This window comes from Larimichthys crocea, chromosome XI (assembly GCF_000972845.2).
Source record: "Larimichthys crocea isolate SSNF chromosome XI, L_crocea_2.0, whole genome shotgun sequence".
NCBI lineage: Eukaryota > Metazoa > Chordata > Actinopteri > Sciaenidae > Larimichthys > Larimichthys crocea.
The window spans coordinates 13,236,761-13,253,382 of NC_040021.1; the positions used below are offsets into that span (position 1 = coordinate 13,236,761).

Below are 16,622 nucleotides of genomic sequence, written 5' to 3' on the forward strand. Positions count from 1 at the left end.
AATGAATTCCATACTTGTCTTTCAGCATTAAACAGGTTAGTTCTGCAAAAGGAAGTTAAAAATCAGATCTATAAGTAACAGCATGTCTTGGATTTCAGGGTCACATTACAGTCAAGGGTTGTATTACAGCTATGATCCAGCTACTGAGTGATGTTATATTAATGTTATATATGTTATATATCAGTTACACAGCAATCAGCATCAGATTTTCTATCTTTATCGACTCAGATGTTACGTTTTTAGGGCAGGTGACATTGATAAATGGTACACGTTTATATAATCTGGATATCTCTACAGGTTAAAATGTTTTTACCATCAGCACCTTACTGAGGGAAAACAGTGCAGCTGTTTCTTCATCTCCAGCATCAGACTTCATCGTCCCAAGTGAACAATCAGATTGTCAGTCATGAAAAAATAAAATACTTTTATCGGTACACCTCAGGAGACATTAGAAAGTGTTCCCTTGGAGAGGGAAGACTGGAACGTCCTGCTAAACCTGCTGCCACCATGACCCAACTTCTGTGTGGTTCACATTTACTCGGGTTGTTTACATATTTTTAAAAACATTTTAGTAAAAAGTAGTGGGTCGCTGAAAACGTAGCAGAAATTGTGTTTTTATTTTATGAAACACGTATTTCCAGTAACCTAAAATGTAGTTTTGTCGGGGGTTTCTTTTGATCTGAAAGTTATAAGTGATGCAGAATTTTGATGCCAACATGGCTGTTTCTGTTTATGTAGAATTTACATAGCAAAAGAAAAAGGTTATAACCTCTTATTTTGTGTGTGACGAACTCCAGCTGTGTTTTTCCACTTGTGATGACAAAGTAAATGAGCCAAACCACAAGACCCTCAAGTTACAGAAGAAATACAGAGCAGAAATAAACAGCTTTGGTTCTGGGAATCCCCTCATCCTTCTTTGATTTCATTATTTTTTAACCACTTCTCCCCTTCGACCCCATCTGACCCAACATCACCATGGTTTGGAGGCCTCTGGAGGCCACCACAATGAAGGAGACTCATCCAACAAAAAGATCAACCGCTAAATGTGTTTAACACTGATGTTGGCTGTCCAGATCTTTCAGAATAAAAGTAGACAGCTGCTGCTTTAGAATATTTAGGCTAAATTTGGTCCAAACAAGAATTGGCAGCAATTTTCTATCAAGTCTAAGCATTTGGGGTTGCAGAAACTTCCATCCAAGTGTTAGAAGACTTCATCACATACATGGGATTGTTTGCATGTTAACCATGTGATCAAATAAAAGCAATGGGTAACATTTTAGTCAGAGCCTTAGAGTAAGATATGCGCTCTGATACAGCAGTGATAAGAGTTCTTGGTTGAAGTCCCGCCTCGTGGTGTGGATGCAGCTCTAACGCGGTCTCTCGGAGCTGTCCGTCAAGGTGTTAGTGGGTGTGTCCTGAGAGCTGGCATTCGCTGCCGAGGAGAGGACTTCCTCAAAGCTGCCTCCAGTCTCTGAACTGCCAACCTTTGTCTGTGAAAAATGTAGAAATAAATGCTCTGCTGTCATCACTGGATCATTCTTTACATGGGTGCTGCACTGCTGCTGAATAAACTTAAGGTGGCAGACTTTTCCTATCAGACACAAGTGGTGATAAACGTTTAAAAAAAACAGGTAACCAAAGCCTGAACATGAACTTTTCAGCTACTAATTTGAACCTCTTTTTTTTACAGCATTTGTCTTAGTGTTTTCAGAGGGTTTTGTGAACTGAAGAAGTGTTTCAATTCCCATTAGAGCTCCTGTTATGCTTGAAATTATATTAAAACACAAAAATAGGAGAGTATAAGTAGTAATTTAGCATTTTTTCTAACCTCTCTGTACACACTATGGCCCCATAAATCAGGCGGTGGTTTTTACCAGTGGCTATCGCAAAAGGATCGAGGTCTGCTCCTGCTAAGACTGCATCAGGATCAGTGTGCACATAAATAAACCAACAGGCTGTGAGAGTCAAGAGTGTAAGCTAGCAATTACACCCAGATTATAGTGTTTGGTCGATTCGCTCTGCTTCACTGACATTTTAAAATGTTCAGGTCAGTTTCTCTGCGTGGCTTTCACAGCGTACTACTAAACAAAACATAGTTTGCATTGTATGCATTAGTGTGACAGTCAATATTTAATATATAGGTTGTTTCTTTGATACTAACTGCTTTAGAAATACACTGTATATGAGATTTTTAATGCTTTGAATAATTTAAAGGCTAATATTATTTTGGTCTGTCATCACTTAATAATACACACACACATGCGCGCTGTTTACCTTGATAGTAGACACTGTATTCTCAACTTTCTCCTCAAAAGACTTGAAGCTGGGGGAGTTTCTGTAAGGAAAATAAAGACAGAAAATCTGTTTTATTATTTTGCCACAAAGTGATTTGCTACAATATTTTCTGGGTGAAGTCACTTCGGCTAAAATGATTACATTTACATCCTCTGGGATATATTTATTCTAATAATAAAAGGTATTTACTGTAATGACATACATGTGCTTTAGTGAATGGAGGTAGTAAAGAGCACTGAAAACTGTATTTTTCCAGCTTTCTCGTTATCAGAATGAGCTTATCATCACTCAATCATTAATTATTAAATAAATGTCAATGTAGGAGGACACGTTAAACACTTTAAACACACACACTGAAGTAGCACTGTGCCTGGTGTTTAGTATAGTACGCATACACATACATTTAAATAAAAATAAGGTTGAATTCTGTGTGAAAAAACTGACAAATAATACATAAACTGACACACAAAAGAAAGCAAGCACAGTGTGGTTACCTCATGGTTGGCATGCTCATAGAGTGTCTGATAGAGTAGCTGTCCCCAGATAGCGTGGTGAGAGAGGAGTTAATAATTAGCACAGGTTACACACACACACACACACACACACACACAAGCAAACACACCAGAGTCAGATTTGAAGTGGCCTAAATATTTTCTATGTTTTCTTTTGATATTGTGCTCATTTAGAGTCCCAGAGTCTCTCTTAAGAGGATGAAATGGAGAGTGATGGGTGGGATAATACATCTATGGTATGATACCACAAAGAGCGTCAAATCTTTAATCTTTATCTGTTCAATTAAATCAAATAACTGCTCTATAGTGAAAAGGCCTGCATGGTCACTCTCAGTGTGTATTAGCTTCGCTTTAGCATTTTCCTTCCAACGAGGAAGACGCAGGGCAGTTCATGTCCCCTCGTTCACATGATTCATTGAGATTTGTTTATCACCAGAGACTAAAATCAATTAGATCGGATACTGAGAACCACCTGACTGATGACTGCAGACCAGCACGGCAGCAGCATTTACTCAACCAGGCTCATACTGTACCATCCAGTTAGTGCTGTCAGCTGATCTGAGTTAAAGACTCGCTGCTTAAGGCCGCATTTAGACTAAATTCGCCGCTGCAGCATAAAAAAAAACGCAGGTGTTTCCATTCATATGAGTGTGGGGTAGTGTGTTGGAGTTTGGGGTGTCGGACAAAAAAATGCAGCGACCTACCAACTTTTGGAAAAAACGCAGCTTGACGTCACGCTGCGGTCGCCAATCAGACACTACATACTAAACTAATAAGCTCTACCTGCTGTGATCTGGCTTTGTTTATTTCATGTTCCAGCTTCTATATCTGTTTCTGGCTCACAGTTAATGCTGCAAAACAGTGACACGAAGAAATTTAATTTGGTTTGTGTCCGATGGTTTAAGAGAGAGAGAGCCCTGGTTGGGTGAAATAGACAGTGAATGAGAGTGAGGGAGTGCTGGCATCGAGAAAGCCGGTTAATGATTTATTTCCTTATTGTTTTACAGCGATTACGTCAGGCACAAATAGACACAACCCCAGCAGACCCCCCTCACCTCCATCATCCACCTACACATACAACCATACAACCCTGCAGCAATTCACTGCAGGGCCTGATCCTGTCTGAATGTGGCCTAAGACGTCGTCACTAATGTGACTAATGTAACATAATCAGCTGTGTGGTTCTTACCCTATAGAGTTGGACCTTGGGGAGCATGGTGGAAGAGGGAAAACATTTTAATATACTTTGACAGGCCTTTACAGTCACACTGTTTCACTTTAGTAGAACATTTTTGTTAGTAAATAGTTAATTAACTGATTTCAACTACCGTGGGAACCAGACTGTGCTGAAGTACACTTTATCTCGTGTGTACACAGACACGCTAAGAAAATGAAAATGTTCCACTAAAGTTAAACATTACAAACACAATCTTATCCACACTCAAACCAAAAGGAAACCCTGAGTCAATTTAGTCGAAGATTAGCAAACATTTTGTACACAAACCAAATATTCATGTGATCACACACACACACACACACAGTTCGAGTTGGAGAGTTTGTTGTTAAAAGAGAAATATGACAAACAGAAAGGAGAAACACAAAGAAACACACAGGGTGGAAAGTGTTAACTGCACAAATACAAATAAATATTGTTTAGAAGAAAGAGAGAAAAAGAAAGTGAGAAACACGAGCAGAATTAAATTTTTCAAGGAAGAAGATCAGCCTTTCTGTTACCTTGTCCTGCATATTGTAACAGATAGATGGCTCCTATCTACTTTATTTTTGTTGGATAGATAACATATTCTATCGTGCTGCTCCTGATAGGTGCAGTGGTTTGAACCCCAGAGTTAGCTGGGGCCTTTCTGCCACAGTCCAAAGACATGCAGGTTAATTAGTGACTCTAAATTGGCCATATGTGTGAATGTAAGCATGAGTGTTTGTCTCTATGTGAGCTGGGATCGGCTCCTGCACCCCGCGGCCTTAATAAGGATAAGCGTTTATGGAAAAATGGATGGATGGATGTTTCTTTGTTGCTCATATAATGAAACATGAGTTTGAAATCTTTCTAACTGATAACATGCAAGAACTCACCTCAAACATGGCCACAGCAAAAAATACAAACATGCTTACTGTATGTGCACACCATGAGCACTAAACCACAGGAACATACCTTCGAGGGAACAGTAATTCTAGTCCAACCATGCTGGAATAATCAAAAGATAATACATTGTTTCCTCTCTGGACTCTAAAAATATATAATAAGCTGCAGTGTGCCCAGAAGCACCAACACCTCTTTTTTTTTTTTACAATGTAGCTAGTGTCAACACATTCTCCACAGGAAATATGCCATTTCTAAAACCTTCTTCCTGTTACGCTTTGTTATGAATGAACACATTTTGCTAAAGTGTTGCATATATGTATACACACGATGTTAGGCTTCATTAATTCTGTAGTTTCCTCCAATCAGCTTTGTTTCTTGACCTCTCTTGTGTTTTCTCCTGCACTTACCTGAAGGCCCACATTCTTTAGCTCTCTCCTGTCGTCGTACACACAAACACTGTATTGATCTACACGAGGAACGATGTGAGCTACACACACTTTTTGTGTTGACTTTTTCCGCGTCTCAAACAAAGAGCAACGAGGGGTGACAGAGAGGCAAAGAGACAGAAATAAAAATGACCGAGGAGGGCAGACTTTGCCTCTGGGCCCTTTAGCTCACTCTCCCCCAACACAGAAAGCAGCTTAATGTGAGCTTACATAATCACAACTTCTCCCTGAGGTGGACAGAGCGAGAGACAGAGCTCCTCTCGCTTGCTCAGACACAGCGATGGATTGCACAAATAAACTGGGACTGGATAAAAGTGGAGGTTTATAACAGCCGTGGATATGCAAATGTGTTGATGATGGACACATGTCCAGCTTCACTACAGAATTTGCATGATAGTATCAATAAACACAGAAGAACAGACAGACTGTTGACCTTGGTTACAACTGGTTGGTGAGACGCGTAAAGTTTAAACTCGGTGTCAAACTGCACTAAATAATCAGGTGTGACGTCACTGCGTACCTCATGTCCTCGAACTTCCTGGTGATGGCGCTCCCCAGTGTGCTGAAGGCTGCTGTGGTTTTCTGTCCTGCTGTGGACAGCGTCTCTGATGTCTTCTTAAAGCTGAGACACAAAGTCAAAATGATGATGTCACCACTACACACATCTGTGCACTGAGCGCTCATTAAAAACAAAAAAATGAAAACGCATGCATACAAATGTGTACAAACGCTTTGAAGGGGACAAACAGAGAGAACAAACTGGGGGTCATCAGATTAATATGCCTTTGGGTGATTTGTTGACATCAATTTCCACTAATCACAGGCAATAAAATCTGTTTCGAAATGCTTTGGCATCATCTTAATTATCACTTACTGCATTTTGCTTGGTGGTTTCATTTTTTAACGGGCTGGCCTTTAAACGATTTTCCACAACACATTAATTTCCTTTAAGATAAACCGCTCCACACAAACAATCTGCTGACATTGATCTGCCCAACAAAGCCACAACCACTTTATCTGTGCAAAATACTCCCTTGATCCTCCTGATAACCTTGAAAACTGAATACAAGATCTGTATTTTTTCTGGACAATATAAATTTGAGCTGAATTTATGTTTGGTGGTGTTTACATTTGCATAACAGGATTGCAACTTCAACACATCTGCGTTATCCAGTTTCCCTCTGATCTTATTCTCCTGTGGTCACACTGGTTCATTATACATGAGGACGGCGGCTGTGTGTGTAAAGTGATCTTCAGGTTAAAGTGTAACTGGATAAGAAGCGAGGCCTCTGGGGACGATCCCCTTGCTCTTCTCTGTCTCTTGGTGTTTGAGTAAGAGCTCACAGCTGATGAGGAAATTAGGTTATTTCTCTGCATGCTACAAATGTTGATTATTGATTGATTTAGAGAAACATTACGGATGTATTTCACTCTTGGTAAGGCACCAAAAATCTGGTTATTTCATCTGTAAAATCAAGCAACATTTTGAGATATTATTGCCAGTGTTTTTTAGAGGAGGTTGAATTTGATTGGGAAATGTTCATCTGATCGTGTGCCTTTAGCATCAAGTAGCCATTTGATGTGTTTTTAATCAGGTTTATGATGTCTGTTACACCGAGCACAACAAAGATAACAAACACACACATGATCTGCAGCCAGGAGTGCAGGGTTATGTTTTTTTTTTCTATTGGGTTGCTGATATCTTTGTTTATCAGACGTTGGCTCTTGAAAAGACAACTACCTGCTCACTGTGTGTGTGAAGGGCATCTATGTTGACAGCAAACAGTAAAACCAGTCATGTGCACACAGACACACACACTTTCTCCCCTTCACTTGAACTCAGTTAAACATGCCGTTAAAACTTACGCTGTGGAGGTCTGCACGTCGTACCAGCCTCTGCTGAAGTTGTTTCTGAGCTCACTCAGAGGATTGATGCCCAGTTTCTGTTTGAGGTCTGCGTGTTGCTTCTCTTTGGACGACAAAACCTGCCTCAACGTGCTGATCTCCTCTTCCAGCTGGACAAATAACACAAAAAAAGGTCAAAAAGAGCTGCTTCACAGCTACTTTCCAAGCCTGAGAACATGCGTGTGGGAACACACTTTAGCTAGTTCTTGTTGAATCTCCTCTCTCTCCTCTTCAGTCATGATGGAGTTGTTGACTTGGGACGCAAAGTCCTCATCAGCCTCCCTCAGTGGCTCAGAGTCCAGAAACCCTGAATGAAACAGACACACACAAACAGAAAAGAAGAGCGAGTAAAGAAATATATATTATAATATAATATATAATAATGAAAGTAGTAATTAGATTTAAAAGAGACTGTGGTCTCTCTTCCATCAGTTATAGTAAGATGCTAAAAAAAAACCCTGAAAAATCTGCAGCAGCTCCTGAAATCAGTCGTGAATTTTGACAAGTTCTTGTTTCTTATAGTCCTTATTGTATGTTGTTTTGTACAAAGTCAAAATAAATCAACTTTCTGTTAAAATGGCTGCTAAGAGGCTGAGACGGCTCCTACTGTGACACGTTAGTCGAAAAGAAAATCCACATTGTAAATTTTATGATGTTTATAAACCAAAAAATAACAATAAACTGAAATTAGCATAACGTGATGAACTAAACTATACAATATGATATGCAATGTGATAATAAGTGAAACCGGAGCCTGTCATCCTCTTTGTCCAAATTCCTGCCACCAAGTGCACAGGTAAAAACAAGGTGTGACCACAACCACACCTCCTGCACCAATTACTGGAAGTAAAAGCAATCGACACAAATAAACAACGCAAACTATACACACACACACACACACACGTTCAGGGGAATTCTGGAGGAAGTAAATGCTTCTGACCTTTACGGATTTGTTTGTCTGCGTGCTACAAACTGTCTGCCAACTTCTGTGTCTGAGTCAACGTATCTGTCTGTCTGACATGTTATGTAATCTGTGGCTGCATCCCGTGGCGCTCTAATCTGGATTAACTGATGTGGATTATCTTGCGTTAACTCTGATGACAGACACACATACACACACACACACCACCTTTTCCCTATATATAAAAAAGGAGTATGACAGTTCATGATCATAACTGCCATAGTAAAATATTTAAGCAATATCAACTGAATATCAGCATGGCTAATACTAATAATCACAGCCGTGCTGATATTCATTATAACGTCATGACCTCTCATGTGATTATTATTATTACTTTTACACAAGAACTTTTGTTCTAAAAGCGTCATTTATTAGTCAACATTATTAAATGACAACAGATTATGATTTGTTTCTATGTTCATTTAATAATGTATATGGCTCCAGCTCACTAGCTCAGCAAGCGACTTTGTGTAGGTCTACATGTTACCACAGGCCAGCTGCTTTGTATCATGTATGCAACCAGTGAAATAAGAGTCTATTATTGATTACTGACAGTGGCTGATCCAGTTTGTGGTTGCCCGTTGTGTGTGTTTAAACTACTTGTAGAATAATGTTCATCTTTGTGGTGCAAAGTTTGTTACAATCTAAGACGATGAAGACTGTTGATGTAACTGTTGTTGTACGCCTGTAAAGTGGAGTGATACATGCATGTTAAAAGTCCCACTGATGCTCTATATCAGCACTCAAGGAACGACTCTTCCAATCCGATTACTTGAGCTGAACTAGCTGTTATGTATATGTGTATATGTATACGTATATAAAAGAATATTTCTGAAGGTTTGTGGGCTATGGAGTTTTATATAGAAAAGATCTTTCTTCAGATTTAGAAAACTTCTTTAGAAGATATTGTCTCTTTCTGCCTTGCAGACACACCTCATTATACCACATGTAGACTATACTTACTTCTGGAAACTTACTGTGAGACACATTACAATTACACTGCCTCACACACACACACACCAGCACACTACATTACATGCACTTACAAGAAAGAAAAATGTCTCTATGAATGAAACTTCAGACACGCTGTCATCTGACCAGCATCAGCTGACTCTTACATATGCAGCAGAAATAAACTGAACCCATTACCACGTTTCAGGGTACTTTCTTCCTTCATAATTGACTAAATAACAATATTCTGCATACCTGATTGATGAATATTTGAGACCCAGTTTAATCATGGACTAAAAATAGAACAAGAACAACCAATTTTCCATCTGAAAAGCCGTGTATTGATTTACATATTTGTGGAAGACAAGTCAGGACAGACAGGTACCACACAACACCAAGCAACAGCAGGACGTAGAAAGGCAAATATATGAAGGTAATTATGTCAATATGTTCGCAGTGGACCTGTGAAAGTTTTGCATCTAAAAAAAAGGAACATAGTTTTGACAACAGAAACAAAAAGGATTACTGTACCTGCTGTGAGGCGTCCTCTCTCTGTGGCAGCGTTAGAAGACAGGTGAGGACAGAGTAGGTTTAGTAAGGACAAAAATTGGTATGCTGTCCACTGCTATAACAAAACTGTTAACAGTTCAGTGCTTTAAAATACTAAGACTAAATGAAACTACATAGAGCAAACACACTCACACGCATACTTCACTGAAGTGTAGCTTACAGCGTTAAAGTCAAGCACAGCATGCACCAGTACAAGGCAGGCCTTTCTATAGCAGGGAGCTATTTCTGACTACATCGCACAGCAGCCGGACAATCAGACTTTTTAGACCCCTGTGGCTGAGGTGGACACTTTTCATGAAAGCGAAGTGAATGGAGAACTCAGACCGAGTTGTTTCTCATGTTCACAAAGCCATGTGGAGACATTATCGGGGACAGCACTAATATGTCACTAAATATTTTCTAACAGTGTAAGTTTAGTTTTAGAGTAAGGCAATTAACATTAACTGTTTGCATGCGACATAGTGACACACTACCCGAGTTATTATTTCTTTAAAGATAATGAGTGATCATATTGGTGCTAAATCTAGGGTGCCCTTGACATTAAGGCATTTTTTGTTAATTATATTTCATAACAGATTGTGTCTGTGTTATGGGAGTTTCTATAAAGTGTTTGAAAAGAACTGTTTGTGAGAATCACGTGTCTGTTCATTCATTATGAAACAAAAAGGTACAGTATGTTTATTTCTAATACACTAATGGATGGTGCGGCGCCGTTTTCAATAAAAACAGAGTTTTATGTTGCTTTCAAAGGTTGATCATTTGTCCTGTGTCACACTGCTGTAGCATTGGCAATTCTCTGGAATGTGAAAAATGCTGAAAATGATTTGATCCCAGTCATGGTTTACAGCATGAAAATGGTTCGATACAAAGCTCAGGTTCTAAACTTGGGGGGTGGGTCAGTGACAATTTTCAGGTCATGCTACATATGCAACATTTTAAAGCAATGTGAACAGGCAACTTGGCAAAAAGCTGCTAAGTCAGCTATTGTGCTTTTAATCCTTCTAAACAAATACATATAATTCTTCATTGATTTGTTGTCTGCATTGCTTCAAAAGATGCTCATGTATATCACCTGTGGAAGCTAATCATAGTCTAAGGCAGTAAGGGTCAGAACTACATTTTAACATTTCACTTTGGTTAAACATTTAACATAATGGACCAATACCAATTTCTGCAACTTGTACTAATACTCTATAACTATGCTTATTTATTAATGCATTGGTTGTCCATGTGGACATTTGTCTACTTTTATTTATTCAGTTGAGTTCTTTAGTTTCCTTTAGGCCCAGCGATGTTTACATGTCAGGTTAAAGCCCAGTCCACACGGCCAAGACTATCCTGGTGGAGGAAAACTAAGTTGTACTAAAAATATCAAGTCTAACAGTACTTGAATCTGCCTATAATCTACCAAATTATCCCATTTAATTCCTCTGTGCTGCTAAGACCTCCAAGTTACCTGCTTAAACACAAAGGAGTTGACCTCAGTGTGGCTACAGAGGTCAGTCATATATTGATGAGAAGTATATGTTCAACCAAAGTGAAAGACGGTCTACACTACGTACAGGCTTTCATCTATGTCCCTCTTCACCTGTGCTGTCCAGTTGCATATCCCAAGTGGTGGACATGTCCCAGATGTCAGAGTGGGACGTTGATGTATGGCCCTGATGATCGTCCCCTGAAGGTGAAGCTTTACCCCATTCTGTTAGGTTTCCCCCATTTTGGGCCACTGGAGCCATGTCTTCACCATTTGAGCTGCTCTTAACTGATAAAAATACACAGCCTGATTCAAACCTGAGCAAAGTAACAGCTGAATATATATTTCAGTAGACTTGGACAAAGCAGAAAGTTCTTGATTCATCTTATTTCGAAAGTGATGAGTCGGCTTTTATTGTTTCAGCTTAACTGACAAAAAAAACTGCAAAGTCTGACGATGAGCCATTTGAAACTGGCCTTGAGATTTCAGCATACAGGAAGCTTCTGTTCACAGATCAGAGTGCCACCTGGTTAGTGAGTTTTAAAAGAGATTCTCTCAGCTCCTGGCAAAGAACTGAATGAATCATTTGGTACTGAGAAAAAAAGCCTATCAACTCCCACAGCTACAATATGCAAATTTTATTCTATGTGGCACTAAAAATCTCATGCTGCTGCCACTAAAATACAATATCAGCTAAGGCTAGTTGTGAATTATTAGCTGATTCTGTGGCTGTGTAGTTGAGGGACCCTGCACGAAACAGTATATTTATGCATCTAATTATATAGGACACATTTTATTATTTATTAGTTATTTATCTGACTGAATGTAAGCAAACACACATTTTTTAACTAATGCACGTGAATTATTACTTGAAATCCAAAGTTCAAATATGTATCAAATATCAAGCTGTATTTAGATTTGTGTTTTGGTCGATGCCAACCCTGAATTGCATTCAGACAGAATCTGGCACTGCTGTGAAAACACAGGCATTTCCATTCATTTGAATGGGGTTAGTCAGTTTTGGCTGCGGCAGTGGAGGCCGCAGAGCTGTTCCCAAAAAAACTGCAGTGACCTGTGGCAGAGAAGTTGAGCCAGATCCAGCTTTTGGAAAAATGCAGCCGCCAATCAGATTAGACTGGTCAAACCTGCACAGTCAGTCTGAAATGTCTCTGAAATTGACACTATCCAGGTGGATTCTACCTGTTGTGTACTGGCTGTGTTTATTTCATGTACCTAGCTTCTAAATCTGTTTCTGTTTCGCAATTTACCCTGCAAAACAGTGACGAAGAAGAAGAAGAAGTTTAATTTGTTTTGTGTCCAATGAACAGGGAGCAGACACTGGTCGAGTGACACAGACAGTGAACGAGAGTGAGCGGGCGCCAGCATCATTAAAGCATCTTAATCAGCATAATAAAGTTATTTCCTGATTGTTTCACAGCGGTTACGTCGCTGCAGCGCCTAATTCTGTCTGAATACAGCTTAAAGCTGAAGGGGTTAGTCAATAAGTTGATCAGTAGAACCAATTTAACCTTTTGAGTCAAGCTAAAATGGCTGTGTGTCTCAAAATGATTAATAACAATAAAAAATAATCATCATTAAACATTTATCTTAGTTTAACAACCTCAGGTTAGCGGAATGACACTCTATATTCTATTTATAATTGATCTGACCGCAGCCTTGCTGTCCTCCAAGTCGTCTAAATGAAATGTACCCACTCAGGTCACGCTCACCCACTCTCCTGACTATTACTAGCTAAATCCACACTGCATCACACATGTAAGAAAATGGCTGCTGCACATCTTCAAACACCTCAATCAGTAATATCATTTCAGCGATGTCACAGGGGAAAAAATTGATTTGACGTCACTTTCTGTGATTCAGTGTGGATTTTGTTTCTCCATCTGGGAGAGTTGAGTCTTACCCTGCTCTCTCTTGTGTGTGGCTGAGTTTACCCATTCCTCTCCAGGACCCATGCTGCCCCAGTCCACCACTGCATCACTCAGAACACTAGAGTACAACTCTGCAGCAGGGCAAGGCAGCAGGCGGGAGGAGATAAGAAAACGGGTTATAGACACATGTACAAAAACACACACTTCTTGGGAGATTTGGTGATTCTCCAGTGTTCATCCCGGCCCTGTCAGTAACTTGATAATAGTGAGTTTTTTCCATTACAGGAGTTGATGTAGGCAGCTTATCTGAGTCTGCATTTGCACAGGAACAGGAAATATGACTTTTCACCTTTTGTGGCCCAGATTTTAACTTTATGGAGCCGTTTAAACAGGATATACTTGATTCTTGCTATTCAAAATGGCATGTCACAGAGAGAATCTGTGCCAGACAGAGCTAACAATGAGATCTTTGTCATTTTAAAAACATTTTAGCAAGGATAGCCAAGATTATTGAGCAATCAGAGTTCTCTGGTTACTGACGAAATCTCATTACACCACACTCCAGGAAGAAGAAGCGAACCAGCAGTGTTACACTAACAGTGATGTCCTTCTGGTTTAACTGACCGACTTTCAGAGGGAAAAGGTCACAGATTTCAGTGGAAAGCCTAAACCTGAAGAGTGACAAGCTTCGTGACAATATCAGACAAGCATCAAATTTACAGCATTTCAAAGAATCACAGTGTTACGGACTCCAAAGAACCTTTGTTGTCTTAAGATCTGGAGGTCATATTTCAGCCGGGCCACATTTAGCTGCAAGTATCACAGCACTTCTGCTGAGGAAGCATCATTTAAGCAGATCTAAGCAGGCGATGAGTGACTTTGCAGGATAAAATATGAGGATAAAGTTGCAGCCGTTATTTGATTGGATTCACAGGGATTGCCGTTTAACAAACATTTTAACACTCTCCTTCTTTACACCCTCCTTTCTCTGTTTCTCTCCCCCCTTTCCTTTCCCCTGGGGTGGAATACCTTTGGTCACAAGACTCCCATTTGGCCCACTGGTCATGTGGCTATGCTAAATCAGAGGCCTGGGGATGGTCATATGGCTGCAAAATCAATTGAAGCTAAACTGGAGGAGAAGTTGCCTGCAGTACAGCCGAACTGCAACATTACTGTACATACTGTATAGGACTTTTTTTACATGCACTTTGTAGATCTGTTGAAACAGCTATTAAGTGGGTTATAAAACTTTGAGCTGTCCATTAGACATGCGGATCATGTTTATCGAGTTTCATGGGAGAATTGCTTTCGGCCCTGCTGACTCCCGGTGAGGTACACATTCAGACCTTGAATGTAAATGAAGGCAATTAACTACCTGTATAAACAAACACCTTCATACGGATGTGGGAGCCATTGAACCTGCTTGATTAGCTCCTGAAATTGCCATTCCTCAGTAAACAACCGGCTGAATCAAACGGCAATGTGAATTCTCAATGCCTGTCACTGTCAGCGCTACCACAGCACACTTATTACACTTTCTTTGGAGAACAAAATCCGACAACATTAAAGGGTTTTGTGTCCTTTAAAGCAAGATACGCCAATCGGGCTTACATATATATCACTCTTTTTAATTAAGACATGTATAGCACTCACTTGTTTTAATATGAAATCAAAACTTGAACTAAAGCTTTCACTTTTATCTGGATTGCCGGAAACCATGTGTGCAAACCAGAGCGATTAAACCGATTTCACAGATCAATAGAAAACTGGCAAATTGCTGATCTTCTGCAAATACCAGAAATAACTGAGAGCTTGCGCATTAGACCACCAGATAGCCTCCGATCCAGGAAACATTATCCAGCTGCAAGACTTCATTCGGTTTGGAGTTTCCATGATGTCTTGAATGAACAGTAACACAAACCTGCAGCACACTCGCCAACTGTATATCTGAGCATGTCTCGAGTTTCATGTGTGGATATGTGTTTATCTAAAGTACCGACGGCGACAAAGATGTCCTCAGAAAGAGCTGGCCAAGAAGGAAGCACGTGAAGTTTTTACACAAAAACAACATTTTATGAACATTGCTGCAGAAATGAGACTGTTTAAACAGTGGGCTATACGTTATGAACACACACTGCAAATAGGCTGCAACTATGGAAAGCCAGCCAGTTCAACTATACATGACCTGACATGATAACATGCTAACAACACGTTAATAACGTGTGATTAATTTCACATAATTCTGAGTCACTTGGCCTTTGTCCAGTTTAAACTGGGGAGTGTTCCTATTAGCTGAACACAAGGTTTAAACCATTTCCGTAAGCCTGGGGGGTTACAAAGATAATATAAAGATAAAATATTAAATAAAATATTATTTTCATTGAGATAAAACTGCCTCCGTTGCTCTGCAGCAAACACAACAGCGACATTTAAGCTATAACATTTTTTATTTAGTTTTCTATCATTAAAAACATGAACAGCTGTGTGGGTAAAAAGTTGTACTATCTCAATGTTGGTTTATACGGAAGCCCTAAGAGGTCACGCAAATCAAACATTTAATTTCCTCCGTTTCCCTATCTTGGGAAAACAAAGTCTCATTATCTCAAGATCTTGACAAAATTATCTCATTATCCTGAGAAAACAAATCAAATCTATCAATGCATCACTTCTTAGGGCTTCCGTAGATTTAGGATACAGACAGTTTTAATGAATATGAATATATGAACATTAACTCCTTTTGTTTTTGTGCATTTTAATTTAACTTAGTTATAACTAGCAGGTGACATATTAGAATATACCATCCATCCTGATGCTGTGGTAAAATAATGATTAATTCATCCTCAGCACTCCAACAAGTAAAACTGTTGTAGTTTCTATGACAATATATATGATACACACATATATAATATATATACATATACACACACACACACACACAATAGGCCTAATGGACATTAGGTTAGCATGTTAAATGGTGGTTACCCCCAGGCTTACAGCAATGGTTTAACCCCAGTGTTTATCATCCAATGGGAACTTGTGACTCACCATTTGTCGTTAACGTGTTGAAGTCATATTTGAACCGACTGGCTTTCCATACATGCACAACTTATCACTCCTAAACAGTCATGACATATATTTGGATTTTTCCTGTATTTTCTGATTTAAACTATTCCACCTTCACCCTCCAAACAGAGCCGCGTGCAGCCTATTATCAGATCAGCAGAAAACAAACAGCTTCTTTTTTTATTTTTAAACTCTTTTCTGTCTGAAAAACAAAAGAACCGACACTGACTCACCTTGTTGTCTGGTCTCCATCAGCGACAGCCAGGTGAACTTCCCAAACAAACCTCCTGAGACAGGCACAAGGCAGCACGTCAGCACGCGCAGCACCCGCCGTTGGGTCAGTGTGTGTTACCCGGGTTTCCTTTGGCTGTCACGCGCTAGGTCAGCGTTCAGAGGCGGGGCTTCGAGCGGCACGAGCCAATGAGCTCGCGATGCTATAATTTGCTTAATTTACT

At 39.7% G+C, this 16,622-nt stretch overlaps 1 protein-coding gene across 8 annotated transcripts; it reads right to left on the minus strand.

Moving 5' to 3' along the window:
* Positions 1–236: 236 nt before the first annotated feature.
* Positions 237–16,529, minus strand: tpd52l1 (tpd52 like 1). Of its 8 annotated transcripts, XM_027283944.1 has the most exons (11): positions 16,401–16,523; positions 13,137–13,235; positions 11,330–11,503; positions 9,703–9,723; positions 7,454–7,566; positions 7,221–7,369; positions 5,875–5,976; positions 3,997–4,011; positions 2,790–2,828; positions 2,275–2,335; positions 237–1,490 (listed from the first exon to the last, which is right to left on the minus strand). In XM_027283944.1, exons 1-11 carry the CDS (start codon positions 16,417–16,419, stop codon positions 1,368–1,370), a joined length of 915 nt encoding a protein of 304 aa, XP_027139745.1. In that variant the 5' UTR covers positions 16,420–16,523; the 3' UTR covers positions 237–1,367. The 8 variants fall into 8 exon arrangements, with proteins under 8 accessions (XP_027139745.1, XP_019117003.1, XP_027139747.1 ...); XM_019261458.2 differs by lacking the exon at positions 11,330–11,503; XM_027283946.1 differs by lacking the exon at positions 3,997–4,011.
* Positions 16,530–16,622: the final 93 nt, after the last annotated feature.